The 20,617-nt window shown below is 37.5% G+C and overlaps 1 protein-coding gene across 3 annotated transcripts in view; it reads right to left on the reverse strand.

Annotated features, from left to right (window-relative positions):
- Positions 1 to 826: 826 nt before the first annotated feature.
- The window catches only part of STRN (striatin), a 151,282-nt gene continuing 131,491 nt past the window's right edge, over positions 827 to 20,617 (reverse strand). For all 3 annotated transcript variants that reach the window (XM_089694262.1, XM_089694260.1, XM_089694261.1), the window contains 6 exons: positions 18,428 to 18,549; positions 17,988 to 18,155; positions 14,747 to 14,887; positions 14,004 to 14,111; positions 8,716 to 8,802; positions 827 to 7,107 (listed from right to left, as the gene is read on the reverse strand). In XM_089694262.1, coding sequence (XP_089550388.1) covers positions 6,938 to 7,107; positions 8,716 to 8,802; positions 14,004 to 14,111; positions 14,747 to 14,887; positions 17,988 to 18,155; positions 18,428 to 18,549 — 796 coding nt within the window. In that variant the 3' untranslated portion in view covers positions 827 to 6,937. The remainder of the gene's footprint in view (positions 7,108 to 8,715; positions 8,803 to 14,003; positions 14,112 to 14,746; positions 14,888 to 17,987; positions 18,156 to 18,427; positions 18,550 to 20,617) is intronic.

Raw genomic sequence — 20,617 nt, forward strand, 5'->3', positions numbered from 1 at the left:
TGTCTTGGTATGCTGATGCCTTAAGAGAAGGCACTTCACTGAAACTAAGGGGCCAAGACAAACCCCTGAAAAACAGCCCTGCACCACAATCCCTCTCCACCAATCTTTACACTAAGCAAAATTCAGTCAGGCAAGTACTGTTCTCCTGGCAACCGCCAAACCCAGACATGTCCACTGGATTGCCAAAGAAGCGTGATTCGTCACTCCACTGCTCTAGAGTCCACAGTGGTGGCATGCTTTACACAACTGCATTTGACGCTTTGCATTGCACTTGGTGATGTAAGGCTTGGATACAGCTGCTCAGCCATGGAAACCCATTACATGAAGCTCTCTACGCACTCTTGTCCTAATCTGAAGGCCACACGAAGTTTGGAGGTCTCTAGGTATTGACTCAGTGGAGCAGGCAGCAACTGCAGGAGTGGGAATATGTTACATGTTCCACAATAAAAATTGGTGGAACGTAACATGTTCCCAAAAGTTATCCTTTAATTCCAAAAAAGATCAGAAGGAGTTTTTTTTTTTTTTTTTTTTGAGTGTAAGGCACAATAAGTAGCCTACCCACTAGGGGATGTGAACAGGGGTGGATAACCTGGCCAGTCAACCACTGATTTTCTGCTATGTGGTAAGAGGAAGAATTCCATTAAAGTCTATTAATGCTTTTTCTCTAAAAAGAAACACATGATCATTTATCTCCATGTATATATCAAGAAGGGTTTTTTTTTCCTCCCAATAATTGAAAATGTGATTATGAACTAGTGGGAGCTTCTCCACAACATTTAAAAAAAACCAATGTGTGCAAGTAAATAAACTACACAACAAGAACATGTAACATTACTTGTCATTTTATCAACATATATTCATTTCAAAACAAATGCTATAAAAAGTGTATTGATTAGACTACATATTTTGAATGTGTTTTCCCTTTATTGATTTGCAAATTAAAAATAAACCACTGCCAGTTAGCCCAGCGCTTGTCTATATTTCAGTTCACATCACCAATACTCAGAAATTCAAAAGGATATTTTAACAAAACTGTGAGCTGTCCGATTTAACATCATAGATAGTAAAACTAAAATTTCAGTGCTTTCAAATTTCTACAGTTCAAATGTTAGCTATGTACAGATTCACAAAATTATGGTGCTATGAAACATGCAGCATTTGCTGCATGTTATAAATTTCAGAAAGATGTAGAAATGTGCAATTCATGATTCAACCAAAATATATGGCAATACATCACACTTGGAAAAAAAAAAGTTTTATTTTCAATTAATCAATATTAAAAATAAGGTGGCCGGGGCAGGTGTACATTTATCCGTCCAAGTTTCAAAGTCTTTAGAGAATGTTTTTTTTCCCTGTGTTTATTCCTGGTATGTGTACATCACAAATTTTGAATCCTAATGGAAGATGGTCAAACTCATCAGCAGTTTACCTTAAACATAAGGCGTTTTCTAATAAAAGGCACCTTCCATTCCCTTCAATCACTCCTCTAATTAAACTACAATATAGCAACAGGTGGTTTTGTGGTTTGAGTTTACATAGCCAGTTTTTACTTACATTCAAATTCTAATCAACTAAATGTTACAGTCAGTAAAACAAGCATGCCAACTTAAGATGTATGTACATCAAATTGAAACAGCTGTAGTTGTATATAGTATGTAACAGCAAAATACTCATACCCATACCATCATCTTTTGTGTACACATGAGAACTCAATACAAAAAGATTAAAATGAACCCCTTAGAGTCATCCCATACTAGACACATTTAATATATGTTTACAATATATATATATTTATATATAATATACATAGCTTTTTAGAATTTTCAAATAAATCTTTGCAATTACTTTATCTAAAAAGAAAGAAGAAAAAAAAAACAAAAAAAAAAAAAAAAAACCCAAAGTCAAATACACAAAATTATCCACAAGTTCAACATCTAAGTAAAAAGCCACATACTGTACTTTCCTTTTAACAAACCGGAAACAGTAAAAAAAAATTAGGTTAATTTAGTGGTATTTCAGTACAATTTGTTAATATACTCATAGATGTTTATCAATTTATTTCAACATAAATATGACGTTACAGAGGCTCTCAATTACCCAAGCTGTTCTGAGCATCTCTTGGCAACAGCCAAAGATCAGCGTGTGTTTGATTTATAGTCTATTTCTATAGTATAAAAGAATTCATGTGGTTTATTAAAACGATGCAGCTAGCTGGAATGGGATTGGTGTTCCAGCACTTCATATCAGTCCAGCAAAATTGGATATATGGGAAACTGACAACAACTATAATTTATCAGTCATCAAAACATTTACAATGTCTGAAATATACTTTCAGAGGGGAATACTTTTTAAATCCTTGGAAATTATTCTGAATATGTATTTGAAAGCAGATTACAAGTGAACTTTGGTAAGCATGAGCACAACCATGCATAATTACAAAACGCTGCAATATTTCTTTATAAAGTTATATGCTGCCATGTTTTAGGATATCCCTTTAGTTCACCTTATATTAACAGTTTGAATCTTTACAAAGCAATTCAAGTGAGGTAAATGATTCGGAACAAAATGGTTTGTGCAAAAAATGGAAACAAGATAACTAAATTGTTACTTTTTTCACTAGCGCGCTGATCCCCAACCATTAATTCAATCCCTTTCTATGTAACTTCAGGCAGTCTCAGCATGTTCTTAGTTTTTGTCTGCCTAAACATTGACTGAAATAGACTTACTAGAAGTTTAAGGACAAGCAAAAAATCCCTAATCTTTTACCATAATTAATATATTACAAAGTTTTGGAGTGCTGTTTTTTTTTTTTTATTATACAAGTAGGCTTATTCAAAGAAGACTGTGCAAGAAGCAATGATAAAAGTAAACCTTGGTAACAACATCTAGTAACTGAAGCCAATTCCAAGAAAGCGTAATTCTGATTAGACGTGAAGGCTTACTTGCTCTGTCTATTTAAACAGTAAAAACTGGATCTAAATGTAGGCAACTTTATCCTTCTAACACTGCAATACAAGTCAGTTGTGAAAGATTCAGCACTTAAAATAGGCATTCTTCAACTACTCCTTTGTCTAGGCCCAAGGAGGCCACCATGTTAATCGAGGCACAAACTATCAAAAGGCAGCTCTTCTTGTTCCTAGATCAGGATGCCTAATGAAGCCATCAGTGTAATCCAGTGATTAAAGGTACCCGTGAGGCTCCAAGAATGGTGAGTGCCTAGGCCCGGTCACATCTGAGCAGCTCTGCTGCTTCTAATCAGAAAAGGTATGCTCAAACATATTCTTTAAAAAAAAAAAAATAAAGTGTTCTACCATTTATATCATGCTAAATAATTCCTCATAGCTAAAAGTAAGTATAGGTCCACTTTAAAAACACAGGTTGTAGCTTGTATGTCTTAAGAGTTGTTCCCTGGTGAGCCTATACCTGCGTGTAGCTGCAAGAACCTACTGAAGTTCTGATTTGTGAAGCAGAATTGCTATATAACTGCCTGGTAGTTCCTGCTTTGTGCGTGGTAAAAAGCAAGCACTTCTACCACTGTAGCTATCTTGGGCTCTCACCACAGCTAAATGCAATTTATTTATTTGTTATTTTTCATATGAGTTTTTGTTGCAAACAATAAAAAAGCCCAACATTTTCTTTTTGTAACTAAAAGTCTTTAACATAAGAGTTAAAGAAACACATATGCCAAGTGGTGTCTTTAGAAAAAGAGCAATTAAACTAAAATTAAAGCGGAGTTCGGAGATGAACATTAATGCAAGAGGCATGTGTATTGTTGCATAAATCTTGAGTGCGTTTTGTGCGATCTTTCAGCTGTGTGCAGTAATCCAGTGTGAAATGTTGCCTCTGCAGGAGTTTCCTGTATTTAGACCAGTCACTGCTGTTTTGTCTCCCTGTGCAAGGTGAGTGGTCTTGTATACACAACCCTGTAGTTTTCTGCAGGAAGCCTGTACTGGGTAGACCAGTTATATCCCTTTCACAGCTGTATTCGCTGTACAGGCTTATGTGCAGCACACGGATGATGTCACCAATATTTTAACAAGGTAAGATTTAGCTTTTTTAATGGCATTTGGTGCACACAAAGTGGGCTTTTAGCTTTTTTGACAACAGAGAAAGATATTTAAGTGAAAGTTTTTGTGCCTGAACTTCAGCTTTAACACCCTTTTTTAAAATGAATGCTGGTCAAAAAGAAAACATTTACCATTTTGCCTTTAAAATAATTACAAAGGTAAAAAAACAAAAAAAATCACCAAAAGAACGTCTTGTTTGACCCTACCCCCCCCCCCTCCACCCCACCCCCCACAAAATATGCTTCTTTTCAGTATCATAAGTAAAAGTGATTGCCAAATTATTAGGTCCTTAGCTGAAATGTGGAAATGGCTCTGGAACTTCACTATTTGGTAAACTTTGGCTTGATATAACTTAATATGGTATACAAAGGTTAGGGACCTGCAATGAGATCTAAAAATGGTAGGACTGGCAATCTGCACCTATTTTTCAAATAATGTCATAAGTAAATCATATTGAAGAATTCTGCTGAAAAAACATAATGCATTAATTGATATATTACAGCTGGTTTAGCCAACAATGTTGATGCTTTTATGCTCCGTGTAAAAAAAGATCTATCTGTGCACTTACCTATTTTTAATCTTGTCCAGTATGTGATCCATCAACTCCAGCTCCCCAGTATCAGGGAGCAGCTGCTGCAGGGGAGAGAAGGAAGCGCTGACAACAAATGGACCATGGAAGCCTATGGGTGGCATCATGGCTCTAGGAATTCAAAGCCACTGTCCAGCTCTCCCTTGCACAAAGGAGAAAGAGTTGCAGAATCACATGACTGGACCAGATTGAAAAAAAAAAAAATGTAAATTCTCAAGTTATTTTATACAGTGTATGCAGGATAGGTAGGAGGACAGGAGAAAGGAACATTTTTTTTTTTAGTTGGACTTTACTAACACTTTAAAGTTTCTTAAGACCATGTGCCATAAAACTTTTTTCAATGCTTGCTAAACTGTATTATGCTGAAACAATCACCCTATATACAACTGGACTAGACACACACACATTATATATATATATATATATATATATATATATATATATATATATATATATATATATATATATATATATATATATATATAAAGAACCATATGTGACTGCTTTTGTGTTCCCTCTACGCTGGTAATCTGGACCTTTATGACTTTCGTTATGCCCTAAAGTGAAAATTGGGACACCTTTACATTTGTATAATTGGGAATCTGGTCTTGTCATTTTCAAGAATGATCTGTTACACTGTTTTCTATAATAATATTGCCCTTAAGGTATCCATGCATATTACATCTGCTAAATAAGTGCTTAAAAGTGGTATAGGAGCCCTGGTGGTCCATTCTTTCAAATATTGCCCGTGCCGCCTGTGGAAGGTTTTTATGGTTTCAACTGTGATACAATTGGTTGACAAATACTTACATCATATACACCTACAATACTCTACCGATGAAGTAGATCCTGTTTAATCTGAGAAACATGCTGAGATGCTCTCATCCCACTGTATAAAAAGCATCTAAGGACAAAAATATACTCCTTTATACAACGCGTTTGTGTTACAGTCAGCTCCCTACATATACATAACTGGTCAGTAGTATACGGGGATAAGTATATGGAGGTTTAAAGTATTATACAATTTAGTATGGTTTGAAAAACTGTTTTATGGTACATGGGCCTATCCTATGTGATTTAAACTTTCTGTAGAAAAAAAAAAAAACCCTGTGACCTACCACATCAACCCTGCACTATATTTACGTCACCTTGCATGGCCAGCATAAGATTTGGACTCTTTGAACCTTTAGGGTACTGTCAAGTACAAGTACTTTTCCTTTCAATTTTTTCCATTGATCACCACGTTGCAAAAAGTATTTGAGCCAATATTTTCTGCCCCTCGTATCCTGTCATACATGTAGTATTATCTGGGAAAATAACCTAGCAAAGAACAGCTTTCAGAAACTCATGTATTATCTTACTTTCCAGCTTCAGACTTTTTCTCTACAGGTCACGTTTTGAGTAGATTCATGGACTGAACGCAATCCTAAAAACACTACCTTTTTAGGGTACCCAGAGGTACCCTAAAAAAAACCAGCAGCAAAATCATTTATGAATAAAAAGCAATTTTTTAAGCCGCTACTAAAGAAGAGATAAATGTGTTTTTGACAGGGTATGTTATGGGCAATATATTAAAAGCATTTTACCCTCTCAGAAACCGAATATGTTTTCTTGTAGTACATTCAAAAGGGTACAAATCTCTGTAGTCAAAAAAACCTCAAATACATGTTCTGTTGTACTTTTATACAATGATCTTAGGTATTACTCTCTCCCCAAGAGATAGGAACTCTCATTTTCCATTGCTCAAATAGCTGCTAACAGTTAGAAAGATGCACAATTAGATTTGGGCAGGTCTATGTTTTTTTTTTTTCTTAAAAAGAACTTGCTAGAGCAGTTGGTGAACAGAAATGGTAAGAACTCTCATGCTATGTTTCCTATCATGTAGTTACTTGCCATTTCAATGGTCAGCTTTCCCATAACCTATTCCAGTTGCCACAGCCGCAATACATACTGGCAGATGGGAGCTAATTTGATCCAGGCCTGCCTGGTCAAATATGCACTCTTCTAAATAAAATTCTGCTACTGTAACTCAGAAGTCATTTACGAGACAGAATCCTGGCTCCAAGATCCAGATGAGTTCACAGCACCCTGAACAAACCATCCGATTAGAAAACAGCACCCAACAAAACTAAACCCAAAACGTTATCTTTATATCTTATCCTGATCACTGAACACAAGAAGAGAAGAAAGTCCGACTAAATCAAATCTTCTGGCATTAGTTGAATGTCTCTGGTTTCACGTGGCTGCTTGGGTAAATTAAAAGCTACTAGTAATATTGATGTCATACAAAAACTTTGGCAAGGGCATCAGCGCCCGCACTTGCTATGTAGCATTTTGATGGGTGGAATGCTACGTCATGGATTGATTCATCAGATTTCTTTCGATGAGCTGTAAATTCCTGTATGCACGTCTTGCTTTCCAAGTTCCATAAACGTATAGAACAGTCATGGCCTGTAACAGAAGTATAAAAGACCATAATAAAAAAAAATACCAAACCTAAAGCTGAAAAAAAGTGCAGGCACACAATGAGTTAACTCCAACCAGGTTCCTTGCCACCTCCTGGAATTATCTCTATTACTTATATCTGACAGCTTTATTAGCCTCTAGCAAGATGACATCTGGAGCAGATCAGATGCAGCACAACTCTGGTATCAGCGCCTTCAAGTGTAGAGTCAGCGTAGCTACTATGCCCACAACTACCCTCCTCCTGACCACAGAAGCCTGTGTATTGTGTGAACTTATTCACAAAACAGAAAGGCTTCTGTTAATGGGCAGCAAAGGGGAGGGGTGGACATAGATGCTGTATATGCTTCTCTCCTCTCTCAGCCCCCAGTGTCTCAGAGTATCCTCAGCATAGCCATAGGCCTTTGAGATATAAATAATAGTGATATTCCAATGTTGCAGGCACCTGGTTGGAGTTAACTCACCATGTGCCTGCAATTTTTACAAAGTTGCTAAATTCCTGGAATTCAGCTCTAATTCACTGACAGAAAGATTATGAAATATTTTGGGTCCGTTCACACCATGGTGCAGAGATGTCAGGTTTTTTGCATGCGTTCGGCAAGGGTATAATGAAATCAATTGTTCTTTATGTGCCCTGTTCACACCATAATGCTCAGGAATCTGCAATATGTATAAACCTCATTGAAGCGTACATGAAAACTGATGTAAACTGATATCTGCAAGTGAAATCTGCATGTCAGTTTCCATCAGTTTTTCTGCATGTATAGTGTGAACGAGGCCACAGTAAAAAAATATAACCGATTTCTCATTTTCAGTGTTTGTTAGCTATCAACGCAAGCAGCTCAAAATACACTCAACTGTGGGAAGTTAAAATGGCAAATAGAGTCATTCATGTGGCTCTTTGGCCTACAATTTCACCCACCTTGAACCAGTAAGTATATAACAAACACACTACAATCATACACCTCACTCTAACAATCACCTCCATGCTGTGCGGTTTTAAAGCATTCACAATGAGCAAAATGTACTGGATGTGTCATTTAATTTTCTGAAATAGATGTTGGCTGCAGCAGAACTGTGCTGTAGAACATTTGAGACACTAGGTATCATTTTATATAAATGCTGGATGTTTAGAAAGTGAAGTCCCATGCTTTACCAGCTGGTAGTACTGATAGAGGATAAGTTCAGGTTATTCACAAATTCGGCGGGTGGGCTTTAACACTGAGCAGCTACATATAAGCGTTCACAAGGAATGGCCTTTTGTGCTGAGAGCACGCTCAATAGGTGCTCCCAGAATAGTATGTAAAATATAATGGGAAGTATACCTGCGATTGGGAGCGTTCAAACATGTGACGGCTGTGACAGTATCACAGATGTCACATGATTGGAATGCCTGCCCCCACCTTCCGGCATTTAGATTCAACTAAAGAGTTAAGGGGGTGGGGAATGATTGTTCAAATTGCTGTAATCCAAGCTATTGCACAAATTTCTCCCTAGACAGATTCTCAGACAGTTCAGTTAAAAAGCTGTAGTATTTGAGTTTATATATGGTCAAAGATAACTTTTGTATTGTAAATTAATTCCAGCTATACTCACTTCCAGACATCAGGTACAATCCATTAGGATCAACAGCTAAACTTGTTACAGCATCTAAATGAGCAACCATTGAATGAATCAGTTTTCCTATAGGAAACATGGAAAAAGAATATGTTAATAAAGTAAATATGGTATATATGGGAACAGCAAGTAAAATTAAAATATAAAACAGACTTACAGCACAGACCTCATTTATGACCCTGAAACAATAGCTGGTGGATTTCAGGACCTGACCCTATAGTCATCCTTCCTGAGGATGGCTGGTCATTGCATGAGGTTTTGTTGCAAATACAGATGTGGCCAAATTTGTTAGTACCCATAATAAAAAACAAACACAAAACAAAGCAAAAACCACCAATAATGGTTCTTTAACTGCTTCCCCGCCGCCCTATAGCAGAAATACTGCCACAGGGCGGCAGGGGTGTGCAAAATCACATATATACGAGATTATGTATTTCCGGGCAGGGGATGAGCACTATCGGCTTTAATGCTGCAGCTGAAACTGTTTACCTAAGACAGCCAGCCTAGAAGAAAAATTCTCAAAATATGAAAAATGTAAACTGTGATATGTCCTATTTACTATTTCCAGGTTCAGAGCTGTTAGAATCCCAGCTAAAACACCAGGTAAACAGACGATCAAGCACAGTGGTGTGCTAAATCAGCTGGAGTGGAAGCCAAGCCTCGTCATCCCCATTGTGATGGCAATAAATTTAAATTACAAAATAAATTTGAAAAGCAACCCCATCACTCAATGCACACACACACAGTTGTGTTCAAAATAATAGCAGTCAGACATCACTAACCTGATCAATCACTGTTTTTAGAAGAAATGATATTTCTACATAGCAAATAATTTACTAGCAGGTGTAATAGAGTAATAGAAATCCAACAGACCCAACAGTCATGACATGCATGCTGCTGATTGTGTAATTGAATCACTCATTGAAAGGGGCATGTTCAAAGTAATAGCAGTGTGGAGTTCTATTAGTGAGGTCATTCATTCTTTGAAAAACAGGTGGCAATTATTGCCCTTATTTAAGGAAGGAAGGCAGCAAATGTTGTACATGCTGGTTACAGTGCATTTCTCTCTGAAATTCTGAGGAAAATGGGTCGTTCCAGACATTGTTCAGAAAAACAGCATACCTTGATTAAAAAGTTGATTGGAGAGGGGAAAACATATAAAAAGTGCAGAAAATGATAGGCTGCTCAGCTAAAATGATCGCAAATGCTTTAAAATGGCAGCCAAAACCTGAAAGACGTGGAAGAAGGCTAAAAATTACCATTCGAATGGATAGAAGAATAGCCAAAATGGCAAGGACTCAGCCAACAATCAGCTCCAGGAAGATCAAAGAAGGTGTAAAGTTACCTGTGAGTACTGTTACAATTAGAAGACGCCTATTTGAAGCCAAGCTATCTGCAAGAAGCCCCCGCAAAGTCCCACTGTTGAAAAAAAGACGTGCTGAAGAGGTTACAATTTGCCAAAGAGCACACTGACTGGTCTAAAGAGAAATGGCGCAACATTTTGTGGACTGATGAAAGTAAGATTGTTCTTTTTGGGTCTAGTGGCCGGAGACAGTTTGTCAGATGACCCCCAAACACTGAATTCAAGCCACAGTATACTGTGAAGACAGTGAAGCATGGTTGCGCAAGCATCATGATATGGGGATGTTTCTCATATTATGGTGTTGGGCCTATTTATCGCATACCAGGGATCATGGATCAGTTTGAATACATCAGAATACTTGAAGAGGTCATGCTGCTTTATGCTGAAGAGGAAATGCCCTTGAAATGGGTGTTCCAACAAGACAATGACCCCAAACACACCAGTAAACATGCAACATCTTGGTTCCAGACCAACAACATTGACGTTATGGAGTGTCCAGCCCAATCCCCGGATCTTAATCCAATAGAAAACTTGTGGGGTGACATCAAAAATCCAGTTTCTGAGGCATAACCAAGAAATCGAGAAGAACTGTGGAATGTAGTCCAATCATCCTGGGCTGGAATACCTGTTCACAGGTGCCAGAAGTTGGTTGACTGCATGCAACACAGATGTACAGCAGTTCTCAGAAACAGTGCTTATACAACTAAATATTCATTAAGTGATTCAAAGGAAAGCAAAATCTTCAAACATTTTTCAGTTTATATAGTGAATGTTTGAGTTTGTAAAGAAGAATACAAACACTGCTATTTTTTTGAACAGTCTAATATTCACTTTTCTTCCATTTTTTTTTTTAGAGGAACACAAATTTGATATATTTTTCTTCACGTTTTGATTTGGAATAGAATGTGAGCTCTATTCACTTTTTTCAACACACTGCTTATATTTTGAACACAACTGTACATGTAAAAAACAGTTGCACCGATAAGCTGTAGTCGCGTATGGACAGTTCTGGGTTCTGTAGTTTCTTGTTGTTATACGGGCACATGCAGTTTTAAGGTTTGACATGTTTGATATCTGTTTATTCGATGTCACCCTATTGTTTATGTTTTACCAAATAATTGGGTCTTAGATCCCAATTCAATCCCAAATAGATTCATTTTAGTCTTTTTTCTTGAAAATATTGATTAAATAAACAGTTGCGCAAATAACATGAAGCATATAAAACTGAATCTGCAACCACTGTATTCTACAGGATATCTGCTTTCACAAAACAAGTCTACACACCCCTGTTAACATGTCAGGCTTCTGTGATTGAAAGAAAAAAAAAAAAGGAGACAAAGATAAATCATTTCAGAACTTTTTCCACCTTTAACTTCTTCCGAAAGACGGCTACAGCATGGTTGTCTAGTTCTGGAAGTCATTCCAGAACACGCCCCCTGCGCTGCCAGTGATTACTGTGTCCCATGGATACAGCTGATCATGCGATACAATAAACGGCCAATCATAGCAGCCTTTTACCACGTGATAAGCTGTGTCCAATGACACAGCAGTTCACCGGGTAAATACAGTTGCTGGTTATCGGCTGCACTTTCCTCACACTATCACAGCGTGAGGAAAGTACTGCCGATAACCGGCAATTGTCAGAGAAGTGATCGGCACTGATGATCAGTGCCCAGCAGTGCCGCCGACCTGTGCCCAGCAGTGCCACCCATCAGTGCTGCCTATCCGTGCCACCCATCAGTGCTGCCTATCCGTGCCACCCATCAGTGCTGCCTATCCGTGCCACCCATCAGTGCCGCCTATCCATGGGATGTTTCTCATACTACGGTGTTGGGCCTATTTATCTCATACCAGGGATCATGGATCAGTTTGAATACATCAGAATACTTGAGGAGGTCATGCTGCCTTATGCTGAAGAGGAAATGTCCTTGAAATGGGTGTTCCAACAAGACAACGACCCCAAACACACCAGTAAATGTGGAACATCTTGGTTCCAGACCAACAAGATTGACGTTACGGAGTGGCCAGCCCAATCCCCGGATCTTAATCCAATAGAAAACTTGTGGGAGGACATCAAAAATGCAGTTTCTGAGGCAAACCCAAGAAATCGAGAAGAACTGTGGAATGTAGTCCAATCATCCTGGGCTGGAATACCCGTTCACAGGTGCCAGAACTTGGTTGACTCCATGCAACACAGAAGTACAGCAGTTCTCAGAAACAGTGCTTTGCAACTAAATATTCATTAAGTGATTCAAAGGAAAGCAAAATCTTCAAACATTTTTCAGTTTATATAGTGAATGTTTGAGTTTGTAAAGAAGAATACAAACACTGCTATTTTTTTGAACAGTCTAATATTCACTTTTCTTCAATTTTTTTTTTTAGAGGAACAACACACATTTGATATATTTTTCTTCATGTTTTGATTTGGAATAGAATGTGTAGTGTTCCCAATGCATTTGTGTGTATGGAAATAAAAGCTATTAGAAGGATTTTGAGCTTTATTCACTTTTTTCAACACACTGCTATTATTTTGAACACAACTGTAGGTCACATTAAATGTGAAAAACATTCTGAAATTATTTATCTTTGTCTCATTTTTTTACATCACATAAACCTTACATTTTAACAGCGGTATGTAGACTTTTTATATCCACTGTATATACTGTTTCAATCTCTATTTCTTTGTTCTATTGCAAGAGTATCCAAAATATTGCATGCACAAATATTCAGCAAATAAAAAATTCAAAGCATTCTATAAACTGTCTATATTTATTCAATCTATGTTTGAAAACTTCAGGGCTGGCAGGAATGTAAATGTTACAAAGCTTCTTGCCTTGCATTTTTGAAAATAAAGCTGGCCATACATGATGTGTATTTCAACAGGAACTGGCTGACAGTAGCCCTGTCAACACCCTTCAACCAAAAATTCAAAGGAGCTGGGTGGAAAATTGATTGAACAGTGTCTGCATCCAATCAGATGCAGCTGTTAGGGTATTTTGGCAGCTGGGACTGGCTATCAAAATGTGTTAGCCACAGTGAGACATGTATCTATCTGCACTGTATATTGTGGCTGGAGGAACGTGGATGTTAGATTTATTTTTATTTTTTTGTTCAGCCAGCATGCTGCACAAAAAAAAAAAAAAAAATCAGTGTAATGTTCAGCTTTAGAATCTGCAAGTTAGTTCTACATAAGGAAGTTTTTGTAAATTATTCCAAATTTCACATATGAAAATCTGACTTTTTCCCCCTGCAACATGCTGGATTTTTTCAAAGAACAACAGAATCAGTTCTGTTTGTTTTCATAATCTGATGTAGCTTTGTTTATTTTTTCTCACGTTAAGTAGAGCTCCACCTTAATAAAAGGATCTCATATACAGTATAATACTTAAGGTACATTAAAAAAAAAACAAAAAAAAAAAAAACGCAACAACTTTGCTATAGCCTGTCAAATATTACAAAACACTTACATTCTCATCTCAATTCAACTAAATTGAAAACACTATCATATTTTAAACCACTTTTATTTCTATTTCAGGAACCATATAATAGATAGCCTTAATTTTGTTTATGATTTATGTTTTCCATGTGCTCTTGAAAAATCATCTCAGAAATTAAATAAATTCCACAGTATTATTTAAATGCAGTAGTTTATATACATTCTGTTCTGAAAACCTCTGTGTGGGCCAATCCTGCAAAATATTTTCCCACAGATTTCTATGGGACCATCTCCTGAGCACCTCTATACTCAGGCCATCCATGGACAACTCCATCATCCTGTATACAACAAAAATCATTAGGGCAGGTTTAGTACATACAGGAACCCTTGTGATTCCCCACATATAAGAACCCTTGAAATTTTTGGGGGGCCATAACTGATTTTTTTTATCAAAAAGTATACACATACCTGTATTGTTATCATAAAATTTGATGTGACGGTCTTCATGAGCAGTGATGCTGATTGGAAGAGTCGGATGGCTGATTACTCTATTTATCTGGCAGCTAGAATTAACACCTAGAGAGAACAATGCGTGCATAAATCTATTGAAATAAACATTTCTATGTTAAAGAAAAATGTTAGTTTTTTGTATGATTTATTTACTTAAATGCTAGCTTCTATCTAGCATAGGCCTAACACTTGCCTGAGTAGAGGAGCGGGGTAGAAGGCTGAAGCAATAACCACATCTTAATTGTCATACAAAGCAGGGAATGACAAAATAACCTTTGCAAACAGTATTTTCAATCTAGTCACATCATGCGCATGCATGCATTTGAAAAAAAACTGAGAACTCCAAATTTAGCAGGGATATTTTGAGTACACATTATCAACTTTGCTAGTTTTCATAACATCTAAGCACTGAGCAGTCAAAAGTGAATAAAAGTGCAGTTCTTGTAAAAAAAAACAAACAAACAAAAATCAAACAAAAAAAACCCCTCATCCAGTGTAAAATGGAGGTATCTATCGCCTATCTATAATGTACAGTGCTGAGTAAACTGTTGGCGCTATATAAATCCTGTATAATAATAACATCTTATTCCCCTGTCACTATTAGACAATATTACAGTAGGTTTATTGATTTTTGTTTTTTTTATTAGAGACATTAGAACATCAGTAATAATTAAATTGAAATATCAGAATGAGAGACATACCTGTATCTATGCAAGACTCTAACGTTAGAACTTTCTGGTGTGTTTCCATGTTAAAGATGCTTGTGTGACCACTGCTAAATGAGGCGACCATATGCGCTGGATCACTACTTACAAGGTCCAAAGATGAAGGAACTCCTAATTCTGTATACAATTAAAAAGTTAATAATGTACAAGAAAGCACATCATCAAAAAAATCAATTACTTTTAAAATTATTTATATGAAGGCTTTGAAGTTAAAGATATTTACCAATATATACCATCAAAGTAACTGCTGATTGAAGGTTAAAAGGATGCATATCATCTATCATTCATCGCTAAAGTCAATGCTCACCATCAGATGTTGCTACTGCCCAACTCTGAGGAAGTGCTAGTTCTGGGGCACGGTGACATGTCTGCCCAGGAACGAGCACTATTGTTTACAAGAGTCAAACTATTGCAGCCTTCACCTTTGGGGCCATGTATCAGCCAGCTTGCTGATTTTCCTGCTGTACACACATGGTTTGGACAGACCTTCAACTTAAACTGCATGGAAATTATTCACCATATACAGTACATTTTTATTACCATCTAGGTTTCTCATTCTTCATGGCCTTATATTTCAAAAACTGCTGACTGAAAAAAGTCAGCAAAACAGAGCTCATTAGAAACTGAAAACATTTAATGAGCATGTTATCCTAATCATGATGTAGAGAAGGATATCCTAACCATTACCCACTGTAGATCAACCCAACTCTGTATATAAAAACAAAGTGTTTTTAAAGTCTTGATATGTGATATTAAAAGGTAAATAAAAAAAAAAAACAAAAAACACAAAACAGGTCAATATTTACCTGTTCTGTGTAATTGTTTTACACAGCGCAGCCCTGATCCTCCACTTCTTGGGTCCCCTGCCAGCGCTTCTGGGTCTTCCTCCTCTCCGAGTGCCCACACAGCAAGCCATAAGACGCACAGAACAGCACTTGGCCCCCACCCCCCAAACTCCCTCCTTACTGACTGTGGTTGACAGCCAAGGGAAACAATGGATCCCACTGCGGTCTCACAGCCAATGAGGAGACTGAGACCCGGGGGAGAAGCTGCTCTCATGTACATCACACCACTTTAAGCAATCATTTAACTGTTGGTTTCTCCCAATGTATAGACACTGCTTTATGTGTTTCCGAAAGTAAAACTAACGGCAAATATTTATTTTGGATAGTGTAAGGGAGGGTTGTAACCCCTTTCAGATTCTTTTTTTTTTTTTGCCATCTCTGTCCCATTGGGGAGATTTCCCATCCCTCCCAAGACCCATAGCCAAAATAGGAAGCGAGAGGAAATCCCTCCAAAGATCAGGAATCCCTGGTTGTCAACAAGCACACCAAAACTAGTGTTCTTGTTCAACACTTCCCTTCTATTACTGTTCCAGGGACAACCCAAAATTTGGGATTTTCATTTACTTTCACTAATAACAGGAGACATTACAAAGAGGGTGACAGGGGGCACAAACAGCAATAAAAACCCTAACAGGTTTTCTAATTTCTCTCCCATCTATCCAAAGCACAAAAAAAAAAAAAAAAAAAAGGTAAAGCTTTGCCTTCAGTTATAATTTAATTATAGAGCTTTTAAAGTAATTTGGAAAAATAGTGTTCAGTTGTGCTAAATTTTAAGTGTTCATGCATTAACCTGCTAGGGCTGCCCTAGTAGCAAGAAAAAGTATGAAGATATATAGAATTACAGTATGTCCTAAATATGTGGTTTCCAAAATACACAAAGACTATCACTAGAATAACAAAGCACAATCTACTTCTACTACTTATTAGTACTCTTTCAAAAGGCAATCATTGTACTGAAAAACTCTTATGTCTGTGGAGGAAAATATAATTTTACACATTATGTCAGTAGTTGTCTTTACATATGAAATGTTGACAACCATGAGCAAAGCAGTGTATTTTCTAATTTATCAATGATCTGATACATTATATACCATGTCCTGGGTTGTGTTTCTTAAATTAATTAGATAAAATACGAACATAAAAGACAGCATAACTCATCAAGCTGTGCTTCCAAGGCACACATATTCATGGTTTCCAAACCATCATTTTTAGATATAGCCTTGGGCAGAAAAGCAAAAATCACAATTAATCCACAATATGCAGTTTTATATAAATCTGCGTAAGCGTATTTATTTTGTCTTTTGTGAAATGGCGTTCTCCATTGCATCTTTCCCTGCCTCTATTAGAAATATGAATGCAAAATATGTGTAGAACATAGGCAAGGGGTCGGGGGAATGGGGTTTTAATACTCACTGTAAAGTTTTTTTTTTTTTTTAGGCAATTAAAAGACAGGAATTCTTAACCTTCAGGAGAAATGGATACTGGAAACAAACAAGCTCTTGCACAGGATAAGCCCGCCCATAACTATCAGGTAGCAAAGTACTACCAAACGCATGAAAATAAACAGTAGAGGGGACCTGCATACCTTGAAGGACTCCAAGAAAAGGAATTTATGGCAAGTACAAAGATATTTTTTTCCTTGTCATTCCTTGAGGAGCAAAGAAGTTAGAACATTGGAACATGAAAAAGTAGTTCAATAGCCACATGAGCAACACAGCAATAAATGCCAACAGGCCCAAAAATAAACAACTCAAAATGGAGGAGACATGAAGGACCCAAAACCTGAAGCTGGCATAAGGCAAGACCTGAACTTACATCTAGTAGAAAACCATGTGGCAGAGAGGACACCAGGGAAAACGTTTGCTTTGTGGCCGACTGGAGCGTCTTCCAGGGTTTAACATATTCAGCATGAATTTATCAGCTGCTGTTGATAGAAAAATCTAATAAATGGACAACATCCATTCTCCTGAGGACACCAGCAAAAAACTGAGGCATGATGGTTGTGGGGTAGGGTTATCCTGTGTTGATGAGTGGCTTTTATGTTGCCAGGGTAAATGTTCTTATTTTTGCTGCAAAATTAACAAGTGTGCTTGAACTCCAGTATTTTTAACTGGAAGTAAAAATATTGAGGACATCCACATTTTTTGGAGTAGTCAACACCCAAACATAAAACTGCATTAATAAAATAATGCTATTTTTACATTCACTTTGATTCTATACCCTTTATGTATAGGTGTCACCCCATCGGACAGCACAATATTTATGTGAACAGTCCCCATTAACACTTCTGAAAGAGCTTATTCATGTACATAAAAGCAACACTTTAGGAGCCTAAAAACAGTATTCCGTTCAACTGCTAACATGTATGTTACCTTGGTTATCGTTAAATATTGTTAATGCAGGAGAGGCTTCCAGAGCGTTCCATACTCTTATGGTACCGTCTGCTGAGGCAGACAACAAGCGCTGATGGGCCGCACTGTACACCAAGCCCCACACAGCATCCGTGTGGCCTTCAAACGCCCCTCGTAGTACAGAAGGATCTTGTTTGGGGAAAATAAAAGATTCAGGTCAGGCATTGAATCTGACTAGTATTCAAACTGTAAAATGTACCATAACTGGTAGAGAAATGCACAAGTAAAACAGTAATGTCATATAGAACAGAATCACCGAAATGGCTTAATTACATCAGATATAAATGAAAATACATGAAGTCACTCAAGCAGTTTAAAATGTGTTCAGACATTGTTTCAATTCTGGATAGAGTTGGTGGAGATTAGAACTCCTGGGTTTGAAAATTACTGTTATAACATACCATAAGAATCGTAAGGATCCACATTTGGGTTTGGTGTATTCCAGCTCTGGATAATGCCATCTGTTCCTCCACTGTAACACTGCTCCCCACTATTGCTCATTACCACACATAGAACGGGGCCCCTGAAAAAGAGCAGGTGGAGGGTTTATTCTCACCATACTGCTGGACATACATTCAAAGTACAACTAAAGGTTTCTTTATGACAGTCTTAATAATTACCAGATAAAGTTATTATGTGATGCACAAGCCTTAGCGTAAACAAAAAACATCCTTTACCTCCATTGCAAAGCCAAATTCTTCTTACTTTGTGTCTCACATGACCCCCTCTCAAACACTGCAGCTCACATCCAAAAAGTAAAGGACAGGAATAGGTGTGGTCAGGTGCTAACTGCTAAGCTACGGGCATGTCATTGATAACAGCATAGTCAAGCCCCCTGCAACATTTTTTTTTCATCCCAATGTAGGGCAACTCTGAACTCAGGAGTAGTGCAGCATTAGTGCCACACATCATAGGAAGGTGCATTAGGTGGATTTGTCCGGCAGAATCAGCAAGTACTTGGCACTTTGCAGGGGGAACAAAAGAGAAATGTAAGCACAGATGCATTTATAATTAAAGTAGAATTCCAATTTAATTAAATTATATAGCATATAATTGTGCTGCACGGGCAATTGTGTAACTTAAAGTGTATACTACCCTAACATTTCATAATTCTGATATGTCTGTGGTACCATGTACTAGTATTAACCACTTGCCTACTAGGCACTTTTACCCACTTCCTGCCCAAGCCAATTTTCAGCACTATTGCACAATTGAATGACAAATGTGCGGTCATGCAACACTGTACCCATATGAAATATTTATAATTTTTTTACCATACAAATAGAGCTTTCTTTTGGTGGTATTTTCGATTATAAAATTTTACAAACAGGTAAATTTTCTCCTTCACTGATGTGCGTTGAGGCTGCACTGATGGGCACTGATGAGGCGGCACTTGTAGGCAGCACTGGTGGGATTTAATGAGGAGGCAATGATGATGCTGCACTGATATGCGGCAGACTAATATGCGGAACTGATGGGTGGTACTGCGGGGCACTTTTGGGGCTGCACTGATAACCAGTGCCCTGATTATCAGTGCAGATGTCCTCTAACACTTGCCGGTTATCGGCAGTACTTTCCGGTCACTGACAGCGTGAAGAAAGTGCTGCCGATAACCACAAACTGTGTTTACTTTGAGATCACCTGTGTCATTGGACACAGCTGATCACATGGTAAAATGCTGCTGTGATTGGCCTTTTTCCTTGCCATATGATCAGCTGTCCCTCCCAGAACGGGACAACTGCGCTGTAACCGTCTTTCGGCTATAGTGCGGTTTGTAAAGTTGCAGTACCCTGTTCTTTGCATTGCTTCCTTTGTGTGAAATGCTAGGTGATCTTTCCAGTCCACCAGCATTCCTATTTAAAACTGACCACACTATGGAAGCACATCCACCCCAGTATGATCAGTTTGCTTTTTTGCCTTCTACATGGAAACACAGCCTGCCATACTCCAATGATCAGACTTCTGCTGACACGCCCCTGCCCAGCCAATCACTGGGAGGATCAATGTACTGTACTGTTGCCTCCTGCTGTCACACCCCACCCCACTCTCCATCCCCATCCCTCTAAACCTTTCATGCAGCTGTGAACAAAGGTAATGTGATCGCCTACAAAAAAAAAAAAAATATATATATATATATAAAAAATAGCTCTAAAAGTTATACACACACTAAAATATATATATATATATATATATATATACACATATATATATATACATATATATACACACACACACACACACACACATATATATACACATACATAAACACAAATGTTTTGCATTTTTTTCAAACTCAACAGGATGCTTTGCAAAGTAAGGGTACACATATACTTTGATATTACTAAAAATAAACTTTTCATTCAATCCGAAGCCACTGTAATTTACTCAACTGAATGTTGTACAAAATGCCCCCAAACATGTTTCCTGCTTGTGCTATTAGAGATAAAATGTGAATCTCTCAATCTTTCCCATCACATAGAAAATCTTCACTTTTGAATTCAGTTCCATTTTAACTTCTATGGTTTGTATACATTCACTTTGCTATACTTATTTATTAAGTGGCAACATATTCTGCAAAGATTGATACACAG

This window comes from Staurois parvus, unplaced genomic scaffold (genome assembly GCF_062004578.1).
Source record: "Staurois parvus isolate SC_StPar_1 unplaced genomic scaffold, SC_StPar_1.0 ptg000657l, whole genome shotgun sequence".
NCBI classification, from domain to species: Eukaryota; Metazoa; Chordata; class Amphibia; order Anura; family Ranidae; genus Staurois; species Staurois parvus.